Source organism: Ipomoea nil, unplaced genomic scaffold (assembly GCF_001879475.1).
Source record: "Ipomoea nil cultivar Tokyo-kokei standard unplaced genomic scaffold, Asagao_1.1 scaffold3069, whole genome shotgun sequence".
NCBI lineage: Eukaryota > Viridiplantae > Streptophyta > Magnoliopsida > Solanales > Convolvulaceae > Ipomoea > Ipomoea nil.
The window spans coordinates 9,207,925-9,230,756 of record NW_017619497.1 but is presented as its reverse complement, the minus strand read 5'-3'; the positions used below and the strand labels follow the sequence as shown (position 1 = coordinate 9,230,756).

Genomic DNA, 22,832 nt, shown 5'->3' with positions numbered 1-22,832 from the left:
CAATAACAGTGGTTGTAAAATGACAAAAAAAATTAAAGTGGACTAAAATTAGAAACGCCCCTATAACAGTAGGACCAAAAATGGAATTTACTCATATTAGATGTTGCACGTAAAAAGATTTTGATAAGTTATACTTATTTTTGAAGAATATTTTAATAACTTAATAATAAAAGGGATAGAGATAAATTTGAAGAATAAATTGTAGATATATTATATTGTGTGTTGCACGTGATAGTCACGTGTTCTCGATGTCCTTGTATACAAGTAGTGCCGCCGAGCAGTATCAATCATTCAATTGTCACCTAAACCCTAACCAGAAGATCGATTAGCTAACTGACGAAATGGGATTTGAGAAGGAAGTCCTGTCAGCCGGAAACGGTCCAAAGCCGGTTCGTGGTCAGACTGTCACCGTCCACTGCACCGGCTTCGGTTAGCATTTATACCCTTAACCATTACCGATATGCTTGGCAAAGCTAATTTAGATGTGTTTCTATCATTCTATGCAATTTCTGCATTTTAATAACATAATTTATCCTTCGTCCAGGCAAAAATGGCGACCTTTCTCAGAAATTCTGGAGGTAATTCAATTAAACGTCGATTTTGAGAGTGTCGGCAAAAGAAAGGTGGGATCTTTGCTGTTATATGACTTTATATCCGTATTAATACATCTGAATATGATTGTAACAGCACAAAAGACCCTGGGCAGCAGCCTTTTTCCTTCCAAATTGGTCAAGGCAAAGTTATCAAAGGTAGCTGTGCTAAACTGTGTATATCAACGTGTTGTAATTATTGTTTTTCTAGTTCTGTATATATCAATGTGTTGTAATGGGTTGTCTTTGTTTTGTGTCCTTAACTATGTTTCTTTGCTCAGTAAATGGTGATTAATATTTTGATGGATTTTCTTCTACCAACAGAGGGCTATCCTCTGAAAATGTTGTTCTGTGCTGAAATTAATGTTTTTGTTTGACATATCCACTCATAAGGTGAACAAAGAGTGGATTGCACAGTTACGGGTTTAAGATACACGTACAAAGATGATAACTTTAGTAATTAAGTTGAGGGTGTAGACTCATCGATTCGTCATAGCTTTAGCAAATACAATCTTTGAAAGAAGGGAGGTGTTGTTACTTGCATTTTTTCTCTAGTGGAAAGATATTGTGGTACTGAGGTTATGAAAGTCTCACTACCAATACATTGGCTCAGAGTCTCGGATGATTAAATTTAGCTGAATTTATGTGTATCTCTGAAATGATAACTGCATTCTGATTGCCTCCTCATCATAATGAAGCAGAAGTATACTGATTGCTGACCCTAGTTCCCTACGTTGGAGGCTTCCTCCAGTTGCTGATAAATAATGCTCTTGCCACTGTTTGCAGGGTGGGATGAAGGTGTCATGGGAATGCAAATAGGAGAAGTTGCTCGATTACAGGTAAAATTCTTGCTAATTTGTATCTACTCGTTTGTTATTTCAACTGAAGTGCTTGATGAATACCAATCGTGGGTTCGGTTGGGTATCTTCTCTTAACCACTCGAGAACTCACTGAAATGCCCCTATCATGCAGTGCTCTCCCGACTACGCCTATGGTCCCAATGGATTCCCAGCTTGGGGTATTCAGCCCAACTCGGTTCTGATTTTCGAGATTGAAGTCCTGGGTGCACAGTAATTCTGAGTTGTTTAACATTTGATGAACTACTTCTAGTCTTTATTATGTACAATCTGAGACTCTGAGTGGTGAGAATAAATTGTTTTACACTTTTACCCCTTGGATACTACTGAACCAATGTAATCTGCATTCTGCACTGTTCTACTCCAGATCTATATTGTAATAATCCATTTGTGTGTCAGACATGATGAAGTTCATCAGCCATTCAGCCACGTGTTTACTATTTGATGTTTCATGATTCATGATCAAGCCATGTTGCTATTATGATTAATGAACACCATACTTGGTTAGGCATGCTTAATCATACTTATACTGTGGTTGTGACACAGGCAATTCAAGTCATAAATGATCAAAGTTGCTTAATTCACTGATTAGTGAAAGTGGCAAACTGGCAATTAGGAATTGGCATATGTTACCTCGTAAAGTTACAATCTTTAGCATTAATTAAAGATTAATGTTGCATAATGATGTTGGTTATGCCTAATGGAGTATCAAAGGCGCCATGGATTCAATCATGGAGGGCTGCCTCCACTATCTCCCCTCAGTGGAGAATTTTTCCCTCTTTATGCTTTTTCAAACAATTCAAAATGTTCTCATTGATTATACTTTTTTTTTAAGATCGAAAGCAAGACTTATAAAGCATAAACAATTCAAAATATTCTATTATTCTTTTTTCAAGATTGATAACAAGACTTATATTTATAAACGAGGATAAATTTATTCAAGTAAACATGAAATTTACACTTACAGGTGGTGATAAATTTGTTGCTAATATCTATATGAACTTACAATGTAATATAAGGGAAAAGGGGCGGAACAGTAAAGGGTAATGTTGTCACTAGGAAATGTCATAGTACTTATATAATCCCACCTTCCCTAAAGTATTTATTTTTATACCTTCCCCTACTGGTCAACAGTGTCCAGATAACTCATCATCTTCCCTGGTTTCCTTCTGTCCCTCCAACTTTTATCAGGCTGCCTCCAAGATCCCTCAGTGTAAGTTCCTCTGCTAATCATCTTATGCTTCTTTACTATACAATTATATATGATATTGTATGTACTGTTGATGGTCTTCTGAACCTTTAGCCGGTTTTCCCAGAAAATCTTTCTGTGTTTATCTTGTAAAGCTGTGATTTTGATGAAGTTTACACAGTTTTAAAGCTAATTGAAGCAGCCCACAGGCCATAGCTGAAGAAACATAGAACAAACATTGATGACTAGGGTTGATAATCTGATGATGTTTTAAATGATTCATTTTGGTCTGTAGTCATTTACGTTATTTGATAATGAAGGTTTGAGATGTTTTGGTCCTTTCCTTTTGATTTCCCATTGTTCTGCTTGTTTGTGCCTTTCTTATGATCTCTTACCCAATTGAAAATTTTTCAAATCCCAATTTCTGGCGTTGTATGGTTCCTGTGTTTATTGTCTGATTGAACTGGATTGATACCTCAAATTCATCACTCTTCAGAACATGATGTTGAGTGGTAACCCTGTCGGTGTAGTATGGAAAGAAAACAGGAAAAACAACAAATCAGAAAAATATGCCTTCCTTGCCTTTTTCTGAGTTTTGGTATTTGATTCTCGTACCTTTTTTGTGTCTGAAGCATATCTGTTTCTTTTGAGGGATTCTTGATGTTTTTCCTTTACCGAGTTTTTTCTTTGACTCTAATGTAATATGTGCTTTTGTAACCATTTCAGGCAAAAACTAGATTGACGTGTTTTGGTGTCCACGTAGGTGAAAAACATGCGGTGGCTGGGCCTGCCAATTGACGTGTTTTGTTATGTTATCTCCTTGAACTTGTATTGCAGGGTGATTTTGTAAACACTTATCGATTCTGTGAACTTATTCAAGCATGCCCTCTTGTTACTCATTATCCATGGATGCCAATCTCCTGTGCTTCTTTGCTTGTTATATCTATAGTCTATACGGTTAGCTAAAGTAGCTTTTGAAGCCAATTTCAGTCTACCTATTCTCCACTTCACTTCCATTTTCCAATTCTCTCGCTTTCATAAATTCCATCTTGTTTCTAGTCTGTCCATCCCTTTTCTTTGTGCTTCGAACATTACCATCTGCATCCACTGAAGTTCATTCCAAGATTGAAAGAAGTTATGGTGTGCCAAGCAGCAAGTCAGACAAAATTTCGGGCTTTAAAACACGAGAGTGGGATTCCTGGACGAGCAACCATTATAGTTAGAGTTATAGCGTGCTTTCAACCATTGCAGAATTGCCAGGTTTGTATGGATCATTCTCTTTATTGTGACCATTCTTCTGGGTAATATTGGTGTCTGATGATTAATTGAAAGGCCATTAATCCTTTTCTTTTTCTTTTTACCAGGCTGAGTATTTCCGCCAATTGCTTAAACCTGTCACGTAGATTATCCCCAAGACGTACATCGTTGTGTTTAAGTTCAAAGTTAGTCTTTTCCTTTCTTTCTTGTTCCTGAAAACAATTGGCACCGGGACCACAAACATCAATATACACGGTATGATGGTCAATACTCTTGTTCTTGGGTGAGATCAAACTTTCTTGATTTGGTTTTTGCATTAGAATTTTAAGTCTCAGCATTCTGTGCAGGTTTTTAACGTGACTGAATGGTTACGGGCAACGAGCTTCAACCTTGCCAGCAGTATCCTGCATGGAATTCACCGAATTTGAGCCATGTTTCTGCACTTTTGCAGCTCAGGCAGCAAGTCAATCTGCCATCTTTTCCAAATTCTTCTGCATTTACTGCACATGCACTTTCTCCAGGGATTTCCACTTTGCTCAATGGCTCTCCTAACTTAAAAGCATCCCAGGCGAGTGAAATCAATGGGGTGTTTTTACCAATGCTTCCCGATTTGAACATCTTATCTCCTCCTGCTACAAATGATCAATATCCGAGTGAATCTCAACCAGCTGGGAGACGAGTTCTGCCAATTGACACATCTGTCCCTTCTCGGAAAAAATTTCTCATTTTTGATCAGTCCGGGGACCAGACTAGATTGTTTATTGGTCCATCTTTTAGTCCTCAGAATGAGCTTCTGCCCAAGAAAATTGTTGGGAATTATGGTTCACAATGCAAAAACTTGGGGACTCTCAGTGGGCACAGTTTTCCTATGAAGCCCATAATTGAAGAACCAGTGAATAGGACCCATGGCAGCTGTAAAGGAAGCGAGATGCATGAAGACTCGGAAGAAATCAATGCATTACTCTATTCTGATGGAGACGAGGATGAGGAGCATGATGATGATGATGTTGATGGGGAGGATGATGAAGTAACTAGCACGGGTCACTCTCCGTTTATGGTTACAGAAAGTATAAGTGATCATCAACAGGTGAGGCAACTTTCTGAGAACATCGCAAGCTCTGATGGCTCATCAAAAAGGCAAAGGCTGCATGATGGCGGGTACAAGAAGTCATTATTTACACACACTGCAACATCAGCAAAGATACCCAAATCCTGCACTAATGTGGATGACGGGGAATCAAGCTGTGTTAAGGAAAGCAAATCCCACATGTGCAGTAGGGAAAAGAAGATAAGAATCCGCGAGACATTGAGAGTTCTTCAAAGCTTGATTCTGGACATAAACAGCAATAATGATCCATTGTTGGTCATCGACGAGGCAATAAACTACCTGAAGTTCATGAAGATGAAGGTGAAAGAGATGGGAGTTCAACTCCCTCAAGCACACACCCCATTTCCTCAATAGACAGTGAAAAGCGGGCGCCATACTTCTCCACTTAAATGATCTGATAAAGGAGAAGCTCAATGGGAGGTGTGCTTAATTTTGTGCTTTTTCTTGAAGAGGGCGAGCAAAAAGGGATGATAAATCTTTGAGTAGAGATGATGTTTTCAAGTTTTTTAAGGATTAAAGGTAAGTCACACGTTTGAAAGCATGTTTAATGGTAGTGCTGTGCTGTAAATGAAGACAGAACCCTATTACCATCACTCCATGGATTGAAAGCATGCGTGTTTCTTGATTTGGGTCCCACCCTCCACCACCCCCCATCCCCATCCCCATCCCCACTGGTTCTTTGTCTTTATGAGTTGTGAATCCTTCTTTTATCTTGTGTTGCTCCCAAAAGGGTGATGACGGCTGGAAGTAGTATACAAAAAGTATGAAGAGATGGGATGGCGCATGGAGTGAGGGGCCCTGCCTGGAAAAAAGAAAGATTTATCAAGAAAAAAGGGTTGATGGGGCATGGGGGCAGCCATCCATCCATCCCTCCATGATCAAATCTTGTCTTCAAGTTTGGTGTTTGTTTCTTTTTATATTGTTTTCAGTTGGCGTGTTGTGTTTCATGAGAACTGACCATGGACCCCCCTTCATGTCTTGAGATGCCATGATTATGGTGTGATGTATCTGTTTTGTGTTGTGGTTACTATAAATATCTCTCTGTATTTGGTGTCTGCTTCTTCAATTATAAATATCACTCTGTATTTGGTGTCTGCTTCTTCAATTGACGTTATTTGTACCAAATCTTACATCATTTAAAGAATGTGTTAAACTATTGGCACGGACAACTGATTCTTCGTCTGTCCCGGGGTCGTGGTTCTCTGTGCTACCGGCCTGTATCTCTCATTTGGTTGATTATTAATGAATTCAGTCTATTATCCTCAAAAAAGAATGTGTTAAACTATAATTGGCATGCTCAGACCAAGAAGGCTAATAAATAGTTTCCATGGAAAGTCGAACTTGAAGCCTTGCTATCTGACCAACTTGGCTGGGGATTGTCCCCGCACCCTTCACCCACTCAATACAAACACAAAAGATGATGGTGGTTGAGGGCTTGGTCTATATCCCCCTCTTTCTTTTGCCTATCTTTTCATTTTCACCATGAAAGTTGGATTCAAGAGGACTGTTACTGCCTTTCATGGTGTTAATGGCTTCAGATTACTGGCAGGATGGTAGGCTGTACTCATACTGAAAACAACATGCATTTCCAAGTTCCAGAGACATGGTTGATTGGTATTAAGGTTTGACAAGTGAATAATGCAAATATTAATGCATAACATTCCTTAATAAGTCACAAGTGTTCAACAAAGTGGCTGGTTTAAACTTCCAGCCAAATTAGCTCACACACTATTTACAGCATATATCTACAACCAGCATTCAAGAGCAGTTAAGTGAAAGAAAAACTAACATGATAAGAGCAATCAGATGGTTACCAGAGGCTATCTGATAACATTATTTTCTGCAGAAAAATGGATAAAAGGATCGGTCACCAGCCACCACAGGTGTTTGCTGCAAAGAAGAAACGCGTTTGATGATGCATCAGTGGGTCATGGTCGTCAAAATGCTGTACATAGGTGGTTAACTTTAATGTTAGAGCTACACTCCTGTTCAATTTGTCTGGCAGGGCTGCATAATCTGCTTCTCTTTGGCTCCGATATCTTAACACGTGAAATAGCCATGGCAAGAACATCAACCAAACTAGACTCTTCTTCGCCTTCAAGCAAATTGCCAGATGATGGAGTGGACACAGAGTCATCATTGAAAGAGTTCTTGATTGTTAAGTTGTTTCTCTCAGACTCTGACCCGTGAACAGCTATCAGCTGGTTCCTAGTTAACCTCACATGGTTCCTAATTCTTGGTTTTGAAATCAGTGTATTCAATGTTGGCTCAGTGAAAAACAAAATCCATGGATGCCCTAGCAAGAAAAGGACAAAATACACCACATGTTAGTCATGGAAACTGTGAGAAAAAGGCTTGTTATGTTCAGCCAGCAACCAAGCAAATTAGGTAGCATGATGTTGATATTTTATTTGCACGATGAAAATTAGGTATAACGTATTATCTGTTACTGATTAACTAACTTTAGGCTGGGGTCCCGTACTCCTGTTAGTTGACTTAACCACATCCCATCTGTCAACATCCATAACAAAACTCTAGATCTACTGATATTATGATTCTTCGATTTTTCTATTGTCATTACATGTTATATGTGTATGTATAGAACGGAAAGTGCAAAGGGTGTCTCCAGATCACTCACTTAGTACTTCGTCTGCACTGTACCTCGCTGAGGCATCCCTTGTTAACATACGAGAGATCAGGTCACGAGCAGGTTGTGATACAGATTTCCAGACTTCACCACAGAAAGTGAGGTTTTCCTTCTTAATAGCGTTGAAGACTGATTCCAAAGAATTGCCATGAAATGGGAGTAGACCGCACAAAAGTGCATACAGGGTAACACCCGCACTCCAGATGTCTACTTTCTCTGTATAATGACCGAGAAGAACTTCTGGAGCAACATAGGCTGGACTTCCAGCTATACCAGTCAAGCTTTGACCTATCATGAGAAGTGAGAACATCAATCAATTATGTAATAATCCAATAGTAGGCAAAAAGGATAACTTAAATTCATAGACCATATAAAAGAAGTTCCTTTTAAAACACCAATAAGTGATAACCATTCTAATGCACTGAAGAAGCTGTACATAGAGCGATACATTCAAGAAAAACGCATTCTTAGTTGATAAAACTGAAATCAAGGTAATAAAAAAGAGCTGATTCCTAGTTCCTATAGTTACCATCTGAAATTCGTGCAGCTAGCCCAAAATCTGCGAGCTTCACTTGACCAGAAGTTGTAAGCAGGACGTTCTCAGGCTTTATGTCTCGATGGACAACACCCATCTCATGGCAGTATCTGATAACAAGCATAAGCTCCTTGATCACATTAGCAGCTCGCTGCTCAGAGTAGGGCCCAAATTTAGCCATTTGGTCAAGTAATCGTCCCCCGGAGCAAAGTTCCATCACAAGATGGAAATACTCGGCATCCTCATACACTGCCTTAAGTGTCACGACACCTTGATATCCAGAGAGGTGCTGCATTATCTCAACTTCACGGTGCACACTCTCTTCTCCCTTGCGCAAAGTCTTGCAAGCAAACTGTTGTCCACTCAATTTACTTCGACACAACATCACAGATCCAAACTTCCCTTTCCCTATAATTTCTCCGAGCTCATAGTCCTGATCAATCTTCTTCTTTCTGCCTAATCGAGTTGCTGCATCAAGGCACCCGATTTTCCTCTTAAGCCCCCTCCCCGGTGTGTTCGAATGCTCACTCCCACAAGGCGGCGCTGTCACAACCCCAGTAACAACACTCTTCCTAGTCACAGCATCATCTTTAACCACTACTTCCTTACATTTCTTTCTCCTCCTCGAGTAATCTTCCAGCGATAAGTGTGAACGAACCAATGTTAGCAAAGCCTCCTCTTTTTCACAAGCAACTGAAATATCCACACCCTTCCTCTTCTTCCCCAAACACTCCATTTAAAACAACAAAGCCAAATGCACCATAACCAAATCCTAGAAACTACATTTCACTACCATACACACAAAACCTCCTAGAAATCCCCAACTTAAAAGCCACACAACAGTTAAACCCTCCTCAAATTACCCTAAACAACCTAGTCTCATTTGCAATGCAAGCTCTACCAATAACTCGAAAGCGGACGCGTGAAAAGTTCCAATCTTTTATCAAATTCTGCGATTCAAGCAAATGCGTCTAGATCAGAATCCAATCTAACCCACTTAAACAACCAAACAACCCCAAAAAGAAAAGGCATAAAATTTACAAAAACTAATATCTGAACCAGCGAACCTGCTATGAAAAGCCTTTTGTTCTTCTTCTTGCGACCCATTTGTACAAACGACCCAGAGATCTTAACCACGGGTTTGCTTCTTCCCCTCAAAGAAGCAATCTGTAAAAGCAAAAGTTGAGCAAAAAGAAACAACAGAACACCTCAGAAACCATGTAACCCAGATGGAAAGCAAGATCAAGAAACAGAGTCAAAAGAAGAGATAAGAAAGTGAGAGAGAGTGGGTATATGGTGGGTTTTCACCTTCATTGGGAAGGAATGAAGAGAGTGAAGAGTAAACAAAGGATTTGTGTCTGCGTGATGAGAGGCAAAGAGAGGAAAAGACTCATCTTTTTTCCTGTACTGCCAAACACGTGATCGTTGTACTACCTATCAACCAACTTTTACTGCCTCGCGCCAATCTCATGCGTTAATCACCCGCCACGTACAACTTGACGGTTAGGATCACTTCCACGTGGACCCCTCCTTTTATTTTTTACTGTGCTATTTTCTTCTAGGTTATCAGAAAAATAAATGCTGTATATTGCATGATAATAATAGAATTTTACCAACTCTTTTTAAAAGCGCTCATCTTCAATAATTATAATTTTTGAAGATTTTTTATAGGTGTTTACGAGGTACATGATACATGTCATATATGTGGAGTAATATTATATAACTTTCAAATGAGTTAAATCTTACTCTCTAAATTTTACTTTCTGATTACTGAACACTAATAAATTGTTTTATGTGAGTTCTAATACAAATATCTAAATTAAATTTTGGGTGTGAAAATAAAATTAAGAGTAAAAAATAAGAGTACACATAGTATTTTTTTCACATGAACCCAACATGGGACATGGCGGCTAGCTAGAATCGACGTCATCAATAATTCTTCTGGATTCTTACATGATCCAAGCAAGATTTGCCATCAAGTTGATTACTCTGCTGCAAATGTATGTAGTCCTTATACTTCATCGGCCTATATGCAACCGCCGGCGGTTGGCTGCAGCTTGCCCTTTCCATCAGTTGAGAAGCCGGCCTCACGACGGTCTCCGGCGAAGGACCGTGAGCTGTGGCTATGGATATTCTTTTCTCTTTGTTATTCACCACAGCTCTGTGCACCACACTCTTGTATTTCCCATTACTGAATATCTGCATCACCAGTACGATAAAACACAAAACATGCATTTTAGTTTCCAGCAATATATAATTAGTGTGTCTGTGATATATATATATATATATATATATATATATATATATATATATATATATATATATATATATATATATATATATATATAACCTCGAGATGGTCGCCGGTGTTGACCAGAAGGGAGTTGGGAAGGGCGTTGACGTCGACCCATTTTTGTTCATGCATTATCTGCAGCCCTCCGACTCCATTCTGTATGAGAAGGGTTAAAAGGCCGTGATCGGAGTGCGGCGGCAGCCCCATCGCAAGCTCAGGCTGAGGGCAACGCGGGTAGTAATTTCCGATGAAAATCTGAAACATTGAGTCCAATGCCAAGGCGTTGTTGATGGCACACTCCTCCAAACCTAGACTTTCTGATATAGCTCCCAGTATTTTCTTGGCCACTTTCCGGCTATTCTCACAATATTCCGACATAACTTCACTGCAGAAGCACATCAATCCATAAATGATCTGTTTTTTTTGTTTAAGACCACCCTAATATACTTAAATTTAATCATGATGGTTCAGTGGCCTATTAGGTGGGAGGACTAGTATCTGGTGTTCAATGAGCTGGCCACATTAGATGTAACGTACAATCTATTACCAGGAATCAACTGAGCTGCTCGTGTGTGTCAGTGGGATCTAAGCGAAGGCATAACCATCATTATAGGAAAAAAGGAAAATACCTGAGAGGCTGGGGATGAGAGGGGCAGTGAAATTGAGGATGAACAAAGACCTTCAAGAAGTCTCTCCAGAATAAGGCTTTCTCTTTTGAGGAATTGAAGCTGGTGCCACACCTGATGGGGTCTAATACATGTTTACCTTCAAACTGCTTCTTATCCTCCTCGGCCATGTTGAAGAATTCATTAGTAACATCAATCACTGCCTTTATCAAACTTTCTGGGATTCCATGATTCACCACCTGCAACATAACCACCATTGAAGAAAAACAACTCAACAAGTGCATATATATATATATATATATATATATATATATATATATATATATATATATATATATATATATATATATATATATATATATAAAGAGATAATTAAAAGCCATATACTATACCATGAAGAAACCCCACTCTTCACAAGCTTTGCCAAGGAATTGGATGGCCTTGGACTTTTGATCATTGTCATTTGAGGTGAGCTGGGAAAAATCTATGACAGGTATTAAACTTGAATCCTCAGCATCTGAGGAATCAGGAGATTCCTCATAGCTACTTAAGTGAACATAGTTAGAAGGGATGGAGTTGAGATCAGGTGATTCAGACAGCACTTTCACAGTTGCAGAACTATGAAAAATTGGAGCAACAGCTGAGTTCTGGAAAGGTAGCATTGCTGGGGTGGCCATTTATGTTTTGGTTTAATTTGCACAGTCTACCAAGAAAGAGTGAAAGGTTTTATCTAAAATGAAACCCAATGAAATAAAGAAAGAGGCTTAGCCTGCTAGCAATTCCAAATCTGGAAATAAAGAAAGAGGCTTAGCCTAACAATTCCAAATGTCTCTTTCATTGGGGGATGAAATATATTGTCTATATCTCACCAATTTGTCTGCTAGCTATATTGGGCTTGAATTGTATTGGTCTTTACATGCACTGCATTATGCCATTTAGGGTTCTTGTCATATCACAAGTTGCTCAAGTTTGACTCTTTTTGCTTAGACCATTTTCTTGTTCTTCACCCTCACAAGTGGCTCAAGTTTGACTCTTTTTGCTTGGACCATTTTCTTGTTCTTCACCCTTATCTAGAATGGTTGGACATGGCAGCATTGGCCGGATAATATACACTATGCAGCTTCAGACAGTAACAGAGCCTGCCTAATTTCTTGATGATAATGCAGATGTTAAAAACCTTTTTCTTCTTCACTCTGGCATGTTAGTTTTCATTTTCTTGTTAGCAGTTATGTATAGGACACTGTTCACAGTTCATGATACAGAACTATTGTCCTTTCAAGTATAAATGCTCAGAGAGCTGATTGACAATATACCAAGATCGACTTGCCCACAAGGCGAAATTCCCTCGCCCCTAGGGCCCCACACCCAACCCGACAGGATAGCAGAAAGGTAAATCACTATAGCTCAAAAGCTCATTAGGTGAGAGAAATCGTGCTTGGTGTTCACAAGGAGCCCATCACATTGAGTACAACTCCCACAATGCAGCTATCGGGGTTTGATATATGTCCTTGCACACAATCTACCACGTAAAAACCAACTGAACTGTCTATGCAGGCACAATATAGCCGGACTGATAACACTAATCACAATCATTTCAGATAAAGCTTAAGGAGAGTATAACTGTATCCATAGCCTTGCAAGGTATAGTGGATCAGCTAAACATACCTCATCATATAGAGGGAAACAATTATTGTGAGCCACATTGAAATGGACACATTTTACAATCCTAAAACAAGGGGCAAAGGGATACAGACGCTAAAATGAAGGTCAGCTCTTCTGGATTCTTAGATGATCCAAGCAAGATTTCCCACTCAGCTTTAAATGGATGTAGTCCTTGTACGTCATCGGACCATACACCGGGCAGCAACCTGTCCTTTGCACCAGTGGAGAAGCCGGCCTCACGATTGTCTCCAGTTGTGGACCATGGCTTACGACTACTGATATTCTTGGCATTTCGTTATTTACCATAGCTCTGTGCGACACACTCTTGTATTTCCCATTGCTAAATATCTGCACAGGTACCAAACACAACCCATTTTACAGTGGAAAATGTTATGTGTACTCCCATTTTCTACTCCTAACTTGTAGTATCTGTTCAAATATACTTTCTCAACTTACTGAAGCCCAACGATACAAAAAGGTTACCTGAAGCTGGTCACAAACGTTGACCAGGAGGGAGTTGGGAAAGGCATTCCTGTTGTCATTGATCCATTTTCCTTCATGCATTATCTGCAGTCCTCCGACTCCATTATGTATGAGAAGGGTGAGAAGGCCATAATCTGTGTGTGGTGGCAGGCCTATTGCTAGCTCAGGCTGAGGGCAGCGTGGGTAGTAATTTACATTGAAAAGTTGAAACATCGAGTCCAACCCCAAGGCTTCGTTGATGAAACACTCATCCAGGCCTAGACTTTCTGATATTGCTCCCAGTAATTTCTTAACCACTCTCCGGCAATTTTCAGAGTATTCCAATATAAGGTCACTACAAGAGTAGATCAATCAATAAATCATTAATAGTCATAGACCACCATACTAGGAGTGCCTGCTTACATTTTGTCCTGTTTTTAGTTATCTACATGAATGAAAGCTGGCAACTTGAATAGAAAATCTGATACAAGCAAAGGCATAACCATCATTATAGGAAAAACGAAAATACCTGAGAGCCTGTGGATCAGAGGGAAAGTGAAATTCGGGATGAACAAAGACCTTCAAGAAGTCTCTCCAGAATAAGGCTTTCTCTTTTGAGTAATTGAAGCTGGCGCCATACCTGATGGGGTCTAATACATGTTTACCTTCAAACTGCTTCTTATCCTCCTTGGGCATGTTGAAGAATTCATTAGAAACATCAATCACTGAGTTTATCAAACTTTCTGGGATTCCATGATTCACCACCTGCCATCACCATTCAGCAAAAATAATTGAAGTGCAGATATATTCAACTGATTTTATTAAAAGGAAATAAAGAAAAGACTGATCTGGAAAGCATAAAGAGATAAAAGCCATATACCATGAAGAAACCCCACTCTTCACAAGCTTTGCCAAGGACTTGAATGGCCTTGGACCTTTGATCACTGTGATCTGAGGTGAGCTGGGAGAAATCAATGATAGGTATCAAAGTTGAATCCTCAGCATCTGAGACATGAGATTCCTCAGGACAACTTGACTGAATATAGTTAGAAGGGATGGACTTGAGATTGGGTGATTCAGAGAGTACTTTTACACTCGTAGAACTAAGAAAAGTTGGAGCAACAGCTGAGTGCTCATGAGGTAGCATTTTTGGGGTAGCCATATCTGTTTTGGTTTGTACAGTCTACCAAGAAGAGAAGGATAGTGATTCAAGGTTGCACCTGAGGATAGTGATCACATTCCATTTCTAAGCAAAGGTCTACATCTAACCACTAACCAATTTGTCCATTATTGAATGTGTTGGTCTTTACATCATCATTACATGCATTGCATTATGGCCATTCATCATATAACAAGTGGCTCAAGTTTGGCTCTTTTTGCTTAGATATTTTACCCCAAGTCCTTTTCTTTTTCTCTCCCCTTATCTAGATATTTCCTGTGAAGCATAGTATCAGCCATAACCACCACACATAGAAATTCCTTAATTATGCACTTTATTGACTTTCTTTTACTTTTTCTTTCAACTACAGCATAAAAAATAAAAAAATCAAACTGAGATGCCTCAAATGCTTATATCTAATGACAATATAGTAAGACTGATAACAATAAACACAAGAAATTCAGATAAAAAGTTAGCCGAGTATAATTCTAAGCCTAACCTTGCAAGTCACAATAGATCAGCTAAACATATCACATCGGAAAATTCAAGAAGTATAAAGAGATATTGTCATAGTTCCTCTATCCAAAATGTTAAAACATGGTATCTAATCTCTTCATACCCAAGATATTAATCCAATAAACAGTACTTCAATGAAAGATTGAAACATTAGAAATAGGGGATTACCCTTTCGAAGGAAAAGTCTTTTCTAGTCCAGAGTGCTTACATCTATCAATTTTACTCCAAAACTGTGTGCCCTTCATCTTAATTGCTATATAGGGCTTGAATTATAATGGTCTTTACATGCATTATGCCATTAAGTGGCTCAAGTTTCAGTCTTTTTGCTTAGACTTTTAAGTCCAGTCCATTTTCTTGTTCTTCACCCTTATCTAGAATGGTTGGACATGGCGGCAGTGGCCAGATGACATGCACTATGCAGCTTCAGACAGTAACAGAGGCTGCCTAGTCTCTTGATGATAATGCAGATGCTAAAACCTTTTTCTTCTTCAATCTGGCATGTTAGTTTTCATTTTCTTGTTAGCAATTATGTATAGAACAATGTTCACAGTTCATGATAAAGAACCATTGTCCTTTCAAGTATAAATGCTCAGAGCTGATAACAATATAGGCATATAGCAATTCAGAGAAAACATAAGGACAGTATGACTGTATGTGAGCCAATTATTGTGAGCCACATGGAAATGGGCACATTACTAACACACTAGGCACATGTCACACGAATCAATCCTAAGGGCAAAGGGATAGAGAGGCTAAAATGAAGGTCAGCTCTTCTGGATTCTTACATGATCCAAGCAAGATTTCCCATCAAGGTGATTACTCTGCTGTAAATATAAGTAGTCCTTGTATGTCATAGGACTATACGCTGGGCAGCAACCTGTTCTTTGCACCAGTGGAGAAGCCGGCCTCACAATTGCCTCAAGTGATGGACCATGGGTTAGGGCTACCGATATTCTTGTCATTTCGTTATTTACCATAGCTCTGTGCAACACACTCTTGTATTTCCCATTGCTAAATATCTGCACAGGTACCAAACACAACCCATTTTACTGTCCAGCAATGGAATTTGTATGCTGTGCGTGTGTGTGTGTTTGATCTATATGTATTCTGTATTACTTGTCATGTGATTGGACTTGCTACATAAGTACCATTTAATTTCTCGACAAAAAGATTACCTCAAGCTGGTCGCCAATGTTGACCAGAAGGGAGTTGGGAAGGGCACTCCAGTTATCGTTGATCCATTTTCCTTTATGCATTATCTGCAGTCCTCCGACTTCATTATGTATGAGAAGGGTCAGAAGGCCATGATCTGAGTGTGGTGGCAGGCCTATTGCTAACTCAGGCTGAGGACAGCGTGGGTAGTAATTTACATTGAATTTTTGAAGCATCGAGTCCAATCCCATGGCTTCGTTGATGACACACTCATCCAGATCTAGACTTTCTGATATTGCTCCCAGTAATTTCTTAACCACTTTCCGGCAATTTTCAGAATATTCCAACATAAGGTCACTACAAGCGTAGATCAATCAATAAATGAGCTATTTTTGTTTAAGGACATCTTAATTTGCTTAAATTAAAATTTAAAAGATGATTTTCAAGACTTGTAAGACAAACGTAGAAAAATAATTGATAAAATTTCAAATTTGTTGATCATTAGTAGTCATAGACCACCATACTAGGAATACCTGCTTACATTTTGTCCCGTTTTTAGTTATCTACATGAAAGCTGGCAACTTGAATAGAAAATCTGATACAAGCAAAGGCATAACCATCATTATAATAAAAACGAATATACCTGAAACCCTGGGGATCAGAGGGACAGTGAAATTCAGGATGCACAACGACCTTCAAGAAATCTCTCCAGAAAAAAGCTTTCTCTTTTGAGGAATTGAAGCTAGTGCCACACCTGATGGGGTCTAATAAATGTTTACCTTCAAACTGCTTCTTATCCTCCTCGGGCATGTTGAAGAATTCGTTACTGACATTAATCACTGCCTTCATCAAGCTATCTGGGATACCATGATTCACCACCTGCCATCACCATTCAGCAAAAATAATTAAAGTGCAGATATATTCAATTGATTTTATTAAAAGGAAATAAAGAAAAGACTGGTCCAGAAACCATAAAGAGATAAAAGCCATATACCATGAAGAAACCCCACTCTTCACAAGCTTTGCCAAGGACTTGGATGGCCTTGGACTTTTGATCATTGTCATTTGAGGTGAGCTGGGAGAAATCTATGACAGGTATTAAACTTGAATCCTCAGCATCTGAGGAATCAGGAGATTCCTCATAGCTACTTGAGTGAACATAGTTAGAAGGGATGGAGTTGAGATCAGGTGATTCAGACAGCACTTTCACAGTTGCAGAACTATGAGAAGCTGGAGCAACAGCTGAGTTCTGGGGAGGTAGCATTGCTGGGGTGGCCATATCTGTTTTGGTTTGTACAGTCTACCAAGAAGAGAAGGATAGGAATTCAAGGTTGCACTCGGGGATGATGATCACATTCCATTTGTAAGCAAAGGTCTACATCTAGCCACTAACAAATTTGTCAATTATATAATGTGTTGGTCTTTTCATCATTACATGCAATCATGCATTGCAGTATAGCTATTCATCATATAATAATAAGTGGCTCAAGTTTGGCTCTTTTTGCTTAGATATTTATCCCAAGTCCCTTTTCTTCTTCTTTCCCCTTATCTAGATTTTTCTTGTGAAGAATAATAGCCATAACCACCATGCGTCCATGCATAGCAACTCCCTAATTTTGCACTTCTATTAAACTTTCTTTTACTTTTTCTTTCAACTACAGCGTATCCGTTAAAAATAAAAAAATTCAAGTTGAGATGCCTTAAATTCTCAGATCTGATGACATTATAGTAAGACTGATAACAATAAACACAAGAAATTCAGATAAAAAGTTAGCAGAGTATAATTCTAAGCCTAACCTTGTAAGTCACAATAGATCAGCTAAACATATCACAGCAGCAAAATTCAAGGAGCATAAAGAGATATTGTCACAGTTCCTCTATCCAAAATGTTAAAACACCTATTGGCCTACTTGATTTGAGCCGGTCATGACAACCAATCAACATGACAGCTAAGGTCTCAGGGCGGGTTTATTCAGTACACACCCTAACCCTCAAGGTTTCCCTCGTCATTCAAAATGTTAAAACATGGTATCTAATCTCTTCATACCCAAGATACTAATCCAATAAAAAGTGCAACAGTACTTCAATGAAAGATTGAAACTTGAGAAATAGGGGCTACCCTTTCAAAGAAAAAGTCTTTTCTATTCCAGAGTGATTACATCTATCAATTTTACTCCAAAACTGTGTGCACTTCATCTTAATTGCTATATCTGGAATTGGGTTTTCAAAAAATCATCAATATTTGCAGAATCAGGACCCAATAAATCTCTGCCTCTGCAACAAGTCACTTCAAATTGAGTCTTGAACCCAATCCATGGCTTCTGTAATCGCAATAAATCAGCTCCCAAATTCTTCTCAGCTAAGTTTACACAAGATATTAACTTCGATGCTTCTCTCCAGTTCAAGTTTGGATTTTCCGAAGCTTTGACGGCAATCCTCGCATCGAGAAACGCCCGCGAACACTTCTCCTTCGCGTAACCGGAGCATCTCTCCTTGGCCTCACTAAGGCAACCCTCCATTTCTCGTTCTTCGCATTTTTGCCTCTCTGCGAATTCCTGCTTGGATGCGCCGCCGCCGAAGAGGAATTTCCACCAGGGGGGTTGGCATCTCTGGGAAGCGGCGACGGAGCAGCCGATTCTGGCTCCGGCCTCGCATTGTTGAATGATTTGGTTCTCGCAGGCCCGGTAAGCGGATGCCCATGAAACTGGGTCTTTGAATGCCAGAGTGAATTGGCCGGCGCTTGGGTCATCCTTCGGGTCGGTCCGGATTGGTCCTCGGAGCAACGGAACCGGGCGCTCGAACGGAACGAGAGTATTGGCCGGTGAATACTCGTTGGCATCTGTCGGCGGTGACTCCGGCGGTTTGGCCATAGGTCATAAAGTTTCAATCTTTAAGCTTTAACGTGTGCAAGTATATGCCACGGTAGTACAGCACCAATTCGTGCTTTTGGGTTAAAAATACGATTAAATCCTTTTCAATCTTTCTTACTTTTATAAATGTGTTCAAAAAATTCCGCATATGCGCACCAAATTAATCGGTGCCTAGACCTGACTGCCTTACATATTACCATAATCAGCGATTTAGAAGGTTGACCGAATTAATGATCTAGTAGGCCTCCTAAGTACCGACTAGGTCGTTTATGTACCAACTAAGTCGTCAAGTCGGCTGATTAGCTATTGTTTTTTTTTAATGAGTGCTCAAAACAACATTATTTTGAGCGAAATAACCTTAAATTGTTCAAACTTTATATGTTTTTTAAGTTAATACTCTGTATTTAATATTTTATAATTAATTATTAAACTATTAAATAATTTATAATTACCAAGTTTAACAAAATAAAAAAATAAAATATAAAAAAATAAAATGAAAAATACATGGGTGTCTAGGTCGGATTAATCGTCGTCTAAGCACCCCCGAGCGTCTGAGGAGGGCTTAGCAAATTTTCAACCATGCTTTTATTTATTTATTTTAAGGCCGGATAACATAGTTTATCAATCAATTATGATTTATTTAACCATTATTAGCTGTTTGACTTAATTAAACAATCAACATGAGTATTTGATTAATTAGTTTTTTGTAACAACTCATGGTTTCAAAATGCCAAAATTCAAAAAGTTGCTCAAAGTAATTTTTTACCAAATTTTTTGAAACAAAAAATCATTTTGTATGTAATTAGTTATTAGGGTACAATTAATTTACCAAACACTTTTGTACTATTAACTAATGATATCAACTTGTCAAATTCATTAACACAATCAACTAACAGTTATTTACCAAACACCTCCTTAATTTGTTTGCTAGTTAAAATGAGTAGAGGGTCAATAGCTTGTAGAAAGTTACATTATTTTTGCTCTTTATAAACATGAATGAGTTTGGTCTCTTCCATCCATTAGCCTTAGAAGTGTGTCAAAGAAATAACAAGAATGGCATATTTTGTAGAATGATCAAGAATGTTCAACAATATTATTGTTCTTTGGCACTATATTTTGTTCCGTTGACTCGTCTTCTTTCTCATTCACAGGACTCCCGAGTTCCTGATGAGCCTCGGAGCCCTCTCTTTCCCTTCCATTACTCACCGGAATTCCTCCATATCCCCCGTTCAGAGCCAGCACCGGCGGGGCAACATCGGAGTTTTCACTACCTTCAACGCCGGCACGACAGACGGGGCAATTCGCGTGTGATTTTAGCCAAGCATCAACACACGCCACGTGAAAAGCGTGCTTACAGTTCGGCAAAACCCTAAGAATCTCATCTTCTCGGAACTCGCTCAGACAAACCGGGCACTCCGATCCCTCCACCGCTCCTTCCCCTTTCCTGTACCTGCGAATCGCGATCGCGTCGATGACGGAGGAACGCAGGCCTCCGGGCGCTCTGACGTGCCACCGCGCGCCGGCGAGCTGCGGCGGCGGCTGTGATTGCCCGGCAGTCCACCTGTAGATGGAGAGGCAGCCGCATACCAAAACGGTGGTCATGATCACAGGGAGAAAGACGACGACGTAGAGAGCGTTGGGGTTGGGGTCGACGTTTGGCGGCGGATTGATGTGGCCGCCACAGATTGAAGGACAGACGTCAAAGCATTCTGTGGGACAGATGATAGTGTCGTGGTACGATGTCGGATAACTGCAGGGTCGTGCGCATGGTTCCTCAGTAATGGCTCCATCATCGCTGAACATCAATTTCCTATGATGGAGAAGTGCCGCCATTGATGTTAAGAAATGAGAAAAGTATGGAATGGAGTGGGTGATTCAGACGGCAGCGACACGGCCAAGATTTATATGGGGAAGAGCTTAGTTTCTTGCGGCGGTGATATTTATGTGGACAACAAGGTTCTTCACTTAGTTTTTCTAGCCAACTGTACTTAGGAGGAAGTACAACACAATGAGTTTTATATTATATCTTAAAAAAAAAAAAAAAAAAAAAAAAAAAAAAAAAAAAAAAACCAACCATTATTATTCGAGAATATGCACAAAATATTCTTTATTTTGTTCATAAAGAAAATGAGAGTTCAACCGAGAGGATATTAGCAAGAATTAAAAAAAATAAAAGCTCGACCGAGAGGATATATATTAGTAAAAATTAAACTCATGACCCTCGAATACCAAAATTATGTCATCTCTAGCTACCTAGCTAGCTAATTAACCATCCTTTTGGTGCATATCATAATCATATCCTTAGGGAATGTTAGATTACCTTACTAGGGGTCGTTTGGTTCACGGAACTTAGGGAATGTTAGATTACTGGAAATGTTAGATTACTGGGAATGTTAGATTCATGTGTTTGGTTAAAATTGGGGTATGTAATATAATCATGTTTGGTTTAAGGTTATCTTTTATTCACACACTATAATATCCTTAACATATTTTCATATATTTTAATAAATTTAAAAATTAAAATAAATAAATAAGATAACGGTATCATATATAATTACATGATTTTAAAATATTAACTAAAATATTGAACTTGAGAAACAAAATTATTTTATATGCTAACCTAACATAATAAAAATAAAAAAATATATAATTACAAAAATAATTATATGTGTGTGTGTGTAATAAACTAACATAACCAAGGTTATCTTACATAACCTTAGAAATTGAAGGGAATCACATTCCCTTCAAAATCCTATGTGGAGGGAATGTGACATTCCTGGGGAATGTTAGATTCCCTGAGATAATGTGAACCAAACATAGGAATGTGAGCATAGGAATGTCACATTTCCTTGGTTATGTTATATAACCTGAACCAAACGCCACCTTACAGCACGTTTGGTTCACGGAATGAATTTTGAGGTAATAGGAATGTTATTCCATAAGGAATAGAATATGCAAGGAATAGAATAGGAATTGTATTCTATTGTTTGGTTCGCGGACGGAATAGACTTTAGGAATTATATTACAGTGTTTGGTTGATTTAAGGAATAAAAATGAAATATGTTTTAAAAGACATAAATACCCTTATAAAAATATGTGATGGTGGCAGTGGTAGTGATGGTGGCGGTGGTGGTGATGTTGCTGGGGTGGTGGCGGTGGCAGTGGTGGGAGTGACGGTGGTGGTGGTGACGGTGACGGTTGTGGCGGTGGTGCTGCTGGGTGGTGGTTCTGGTGGCGGCGGTGATGGTGGTGGCGGAGGTGGTGATGGTGGCGGTGGTGGTGATGGTGGCGGTGGTGGCAGCGGCGACGATGGTGGTGGCGGTGATGGTGATGGTGGTGGTGGCGGTGGCGGTGGCAGTGGTGGGGGCGGCGATGGTGGTGAAATAGGATAAATTTATATACATGATAAAAAAAATTGGGTTAAAGAAAGGGGTAAAAAAAGAAAATAGATTCTAAAATCTATTCCTGAGCGTTCAGTGATAGGCTAATACCAGGGGACTCTAGTAATAGCTATTACCTAATTTGAGGTAATAGGCTATTACCAGAAATATTATTCCTAGTAATAGAAATGGTTACCAAACAAAGGAATATATCTATTACTGGAAATGCTATGTCATTCCCGGCCTATTCCGTGAACCAAACGGGCCATTATACTTTTTTCAAATAAGATCAAAATTATTGTAACTCAACTACTCAAAAAGCTAAGTCTAAAGCTGAAACAAACATATCTAGCTTTTCAACACATTTTTACCTACAAATTCTCAAATTGTCCATCTAAAGAAGAAATATTCGAACCCGACAAATTATAAATTACAAAATTATTTGATTTTTACCAACATTCTCAATCGAACTCGTTATACGTGGTCGTTTTTATACAAATTATCTCTCTTGTGTGATTTATATGAACTA

The 22,832-nt window shown here is 39.1% G+C and overlaps 6 protein-coding genes and 1 long non-coding RNA gene across 8 annotated transcripts; 3 read left to right on the top strand and 4 right to left on the bottom strand.

The window, feature by feature from the left end:
- The first annotated feature begins 278 nt into the window (after nucleotides 1-278).
- On the top strand, nucleotides 279-1,909 carry LOC109164892 (peptidyl-prolyl cis-trans isomerase FKBP12). The gene is made up of 5 exons (XM_019313447.1): nucleotides 279-429; nucleotides 545-578; nucleotides 688-749; nucleotides 1,377-1,429; nucleotides 1,563-1,909. The coding sequence occupies exons 1-5, from the start codon at nucleotides 342-344 to the stop codon at nucleotides 1,662-1,664; spliced, it is 339 nt and encodes a 112-aa protein (XP_019168992.1). The 5' UTR covers nucleotides 279-341; the 3' UTR covers nucleotides 1,665-1,909.
- Nucleotides 1,910-2,395: 486 nt separating this feature from the next.
- Nucleotides 2,396-3,535, top strand: LOC109164893. The gene is made up of 2 exons (XR_002051439.1): nucleotides 2,396-2,660; nucleotides 3,363-3,535. It is a non-coding gene; the product is annotated as an uncharacterized LOC109164893 (long non-coding RNA).
- Nucleotides 3,536-4,037: 502 nt separating this feature from the next.
- LOC109164881 (transcription factor bHLH143) lies at nucleotides 4,038-6,067 on the top strand. Its single transcript, XM_019313431.1, has 2 exons — nucleotides 4,038-4,148; nucleotides 4,241-6,067. The coding sequence occupies exon 2, from the start codon at nucleotides 4,258-4,260 to the stop codon at nucleotides 5,353-5,355; it is 1,098 nt and encodes a 365-aa protein (XP_019168976.1). The 5' UTR covers nucleotides 4,038-4,148; nucleotides 4,241-4,257; the 3' UTR covers nucleotides 5,356-6,067.
- Nucleotides 6,068-6,637: 570 nt separating this feature from the next.
- Nucleotides 6,638-9,600, bottom strand: LOC109164879 (serine/threonine-protein kinase PEPKR2-like). The gene is made up of 5 exons (XM_019313428.1): nucleotides 9,492-9,600; nucleotides 9,251-9,350; nucleotides 8,178-9,133; nucleotides 7,640-7,936; nucleotides 6,638-7,297 (listed from the first exon to the last, which is right to left on the bottom strand). The coding sequence occupies exons 3-5, from the start codon at nucleotides 8,917-8,919 to the stop codon at nucleotides 6,939-6,941; spliced, it is 1,398 nt and encodes a 465-aa protein (XP_019168973.1). The 5' UTR covers nucleotides 8,920-9,133; nucleotides 9,251-9,350; nucleotides 9,492-9,600; the 3' UTR covers nucleotides 6,638-6,938.
- Nucleotides 9,601-9,972: 372 nt separating this feature from the next.
- On the bottom strand, nucleotides 9,973-17,352 carry LOC109164875 (protein DMR6-LIKE OXYGENASE 2-like). Of its 2 annotated transcripts, none has more exons than XM_019313421.1 (7): nucleotides 17,048-17,352; nucleotides 16,697-16,932; nucleotides 16,077-16,410; nucleotides 15,687-15,920; nucleotides 11,106-11,341; nucleotides 10,534-10,861; nucleotides 9,973-10,382 (listed from the first exon to the last, which is right to left on the bottom strand). In XM_019313421.1, exons 1-7 carry the CDS (start codon nucleotides 17,330-17,332, stop codon nucleotides 10,113-10,115), a joined length of 1,923 nt encoding a protein of 640 aa, XP_019168966.1. In that variant the 5' UTR covers nucleotides 17,333-17,352; the 3' UTR covers nucleotides 9,973-10,112. The 2 variants fall into 2 exon arrangements, with proteins under 2 accessions (XP_019168966.1, XP_019168967.1); XM_019313422.1 differs by lacking the exons at nucleotides 9,973-10,382; nucleotides 10,534-10,861; nucleotides 11,106-11,341 and adding exons at nucleotides 12,674-13,112; nucleotides 13,248-13,581; nucleotides 13,756-13,991.
- A 757-nt stretch (nucleotides 17,353-18,109) lies between these two features.
- LOC109164890 lies at nucleotides 18,110-19,005 on the bottom strand. Its single transcript, XM_019313445.1, has 2 exons — nucleotides 18,390-19,005; nucleotides 18,110-18,317 (listed from the first exon to the last, which is right to left on the bottom strand). The coding sequence occupies exons 1-2, from the start codon at nucleotides 18,921-18,923 to the stop codon at nucleotides 18,258-18,260; spliced, it is 594 nt and encodes a 197-aa protein (XP_019168990.1). The 5' UTR covers nucleotides 18,924-19,005; the 3' UTR covers nucleotides 18,110-18,257.
- Nucleotides 19,006-19,997: 992 nt separating this feature from the next.
- LOC109164840 (RING-H2 finger protein ATL54-like) lies at nucleotides 19,998-20,756 on the bottom strand. The gene has a single exon (XM_019313386.1). It carries the CDS (start codon nucleotides 20,754-20,756, stop codon nucleotides 19,998-20,000), a length of 759 nt encoding a protein of 252 aa, XP_019168931.1.
- Nucleotides 20,757-22,832: the final 2,076 nt, after the last annotated feature.

Bases quoted from the DNA above. Each gene is read 5' to 3' on its own strand.
- LOC109164890 (XM_019313445.1), bottom strand. From the start codon at position 18,923: ATGGCCAAACCGCCGGAGTCACCGCCGACAGATGCCAACGAGTATTCA. The intron at 18,318-18,389 runs TTATTGCGATTA...AGAGGCAGAGAT, and splicing joins AGAAGAATTTGGGAGCTGAT to TTATTGGGTCCTGATTCTGC.
- LOC109164892 (XM_019313447.1), top strand. From the start codon at position 342: ATGGGATTTGAGAAGGAAGTCCTGTCAGCCGGAAACGGTCCAAAGCCG. The intron at 430-544 runs GTTAGCATTTAT...TCCTTCGTCCAG, and splicing joins CGTCCACTGCACCGGCTTCG to GCAAAAATGGCGACCTTTCT. The intron at 1,430-1,562 runs GTAAAATTCTTG...CCTATCATGCAG, and splicing joins GAGAAGTTGCTCGATTACAG to TGCTCTCCCGACTACGCCTA.
- LOC109164879 (XM_019313428.1), bottom strand. From the start codon at position 8,919: ATGGAGTGTTTGGGGAAGAAGAGGAAGGGTGTGGATATTTCAGTTGCT. The intron at 7,937-8,177 runs GTAACTATAGGA...TTCTCATGATAG, and splicing joins AGCTGCACGAATTTCAGATG to GTCAAAGCTTGACTGGTATA. The intron at 7,298-7,639 runs GTGAGTGATCTG...TTTTCTTGCTAG, and splicing joins CAGTGCAGACGAAGTACTAA to GGCATCCATGGATTTTGTTT.
- LOC109164875 (XM_019313421.1), bottom strand. From the start codon at position 17,332: ATGGCCACCCCAGCAATGCTACCTCCCCAGAACTCAGCTGTTGCTCCA. The intron at 11,342-15,686 runs GTAAGAATCCAG...GTTATGTTGCAG, and splicing joins GGAAATCTTGCTTGGATCAT to GTGGTGAATCATGGAATCCC. The intron at 10,862-11,105 runs GTATTTTCCTTT...GTGCTTCTGCAG, and splicing joins TCTCATCCCCAGCCTCTCAG to TGAAGTTATGTCGGAATATT.
- LOC109164881 (XM_019313431.1), top strand. From the start codon at position 4,258: ATGGTTACGGGCAACGAGCTTCAACCTTGCCAGCAGTATCCTGCATGG.
- LOC109164840 (XM_019313386.1), bottom strand. From the start codon at position 20,756: ATGGCGGCACTTCTCCATCATAGGAAATTGATGTTCAGCGATGATGGA.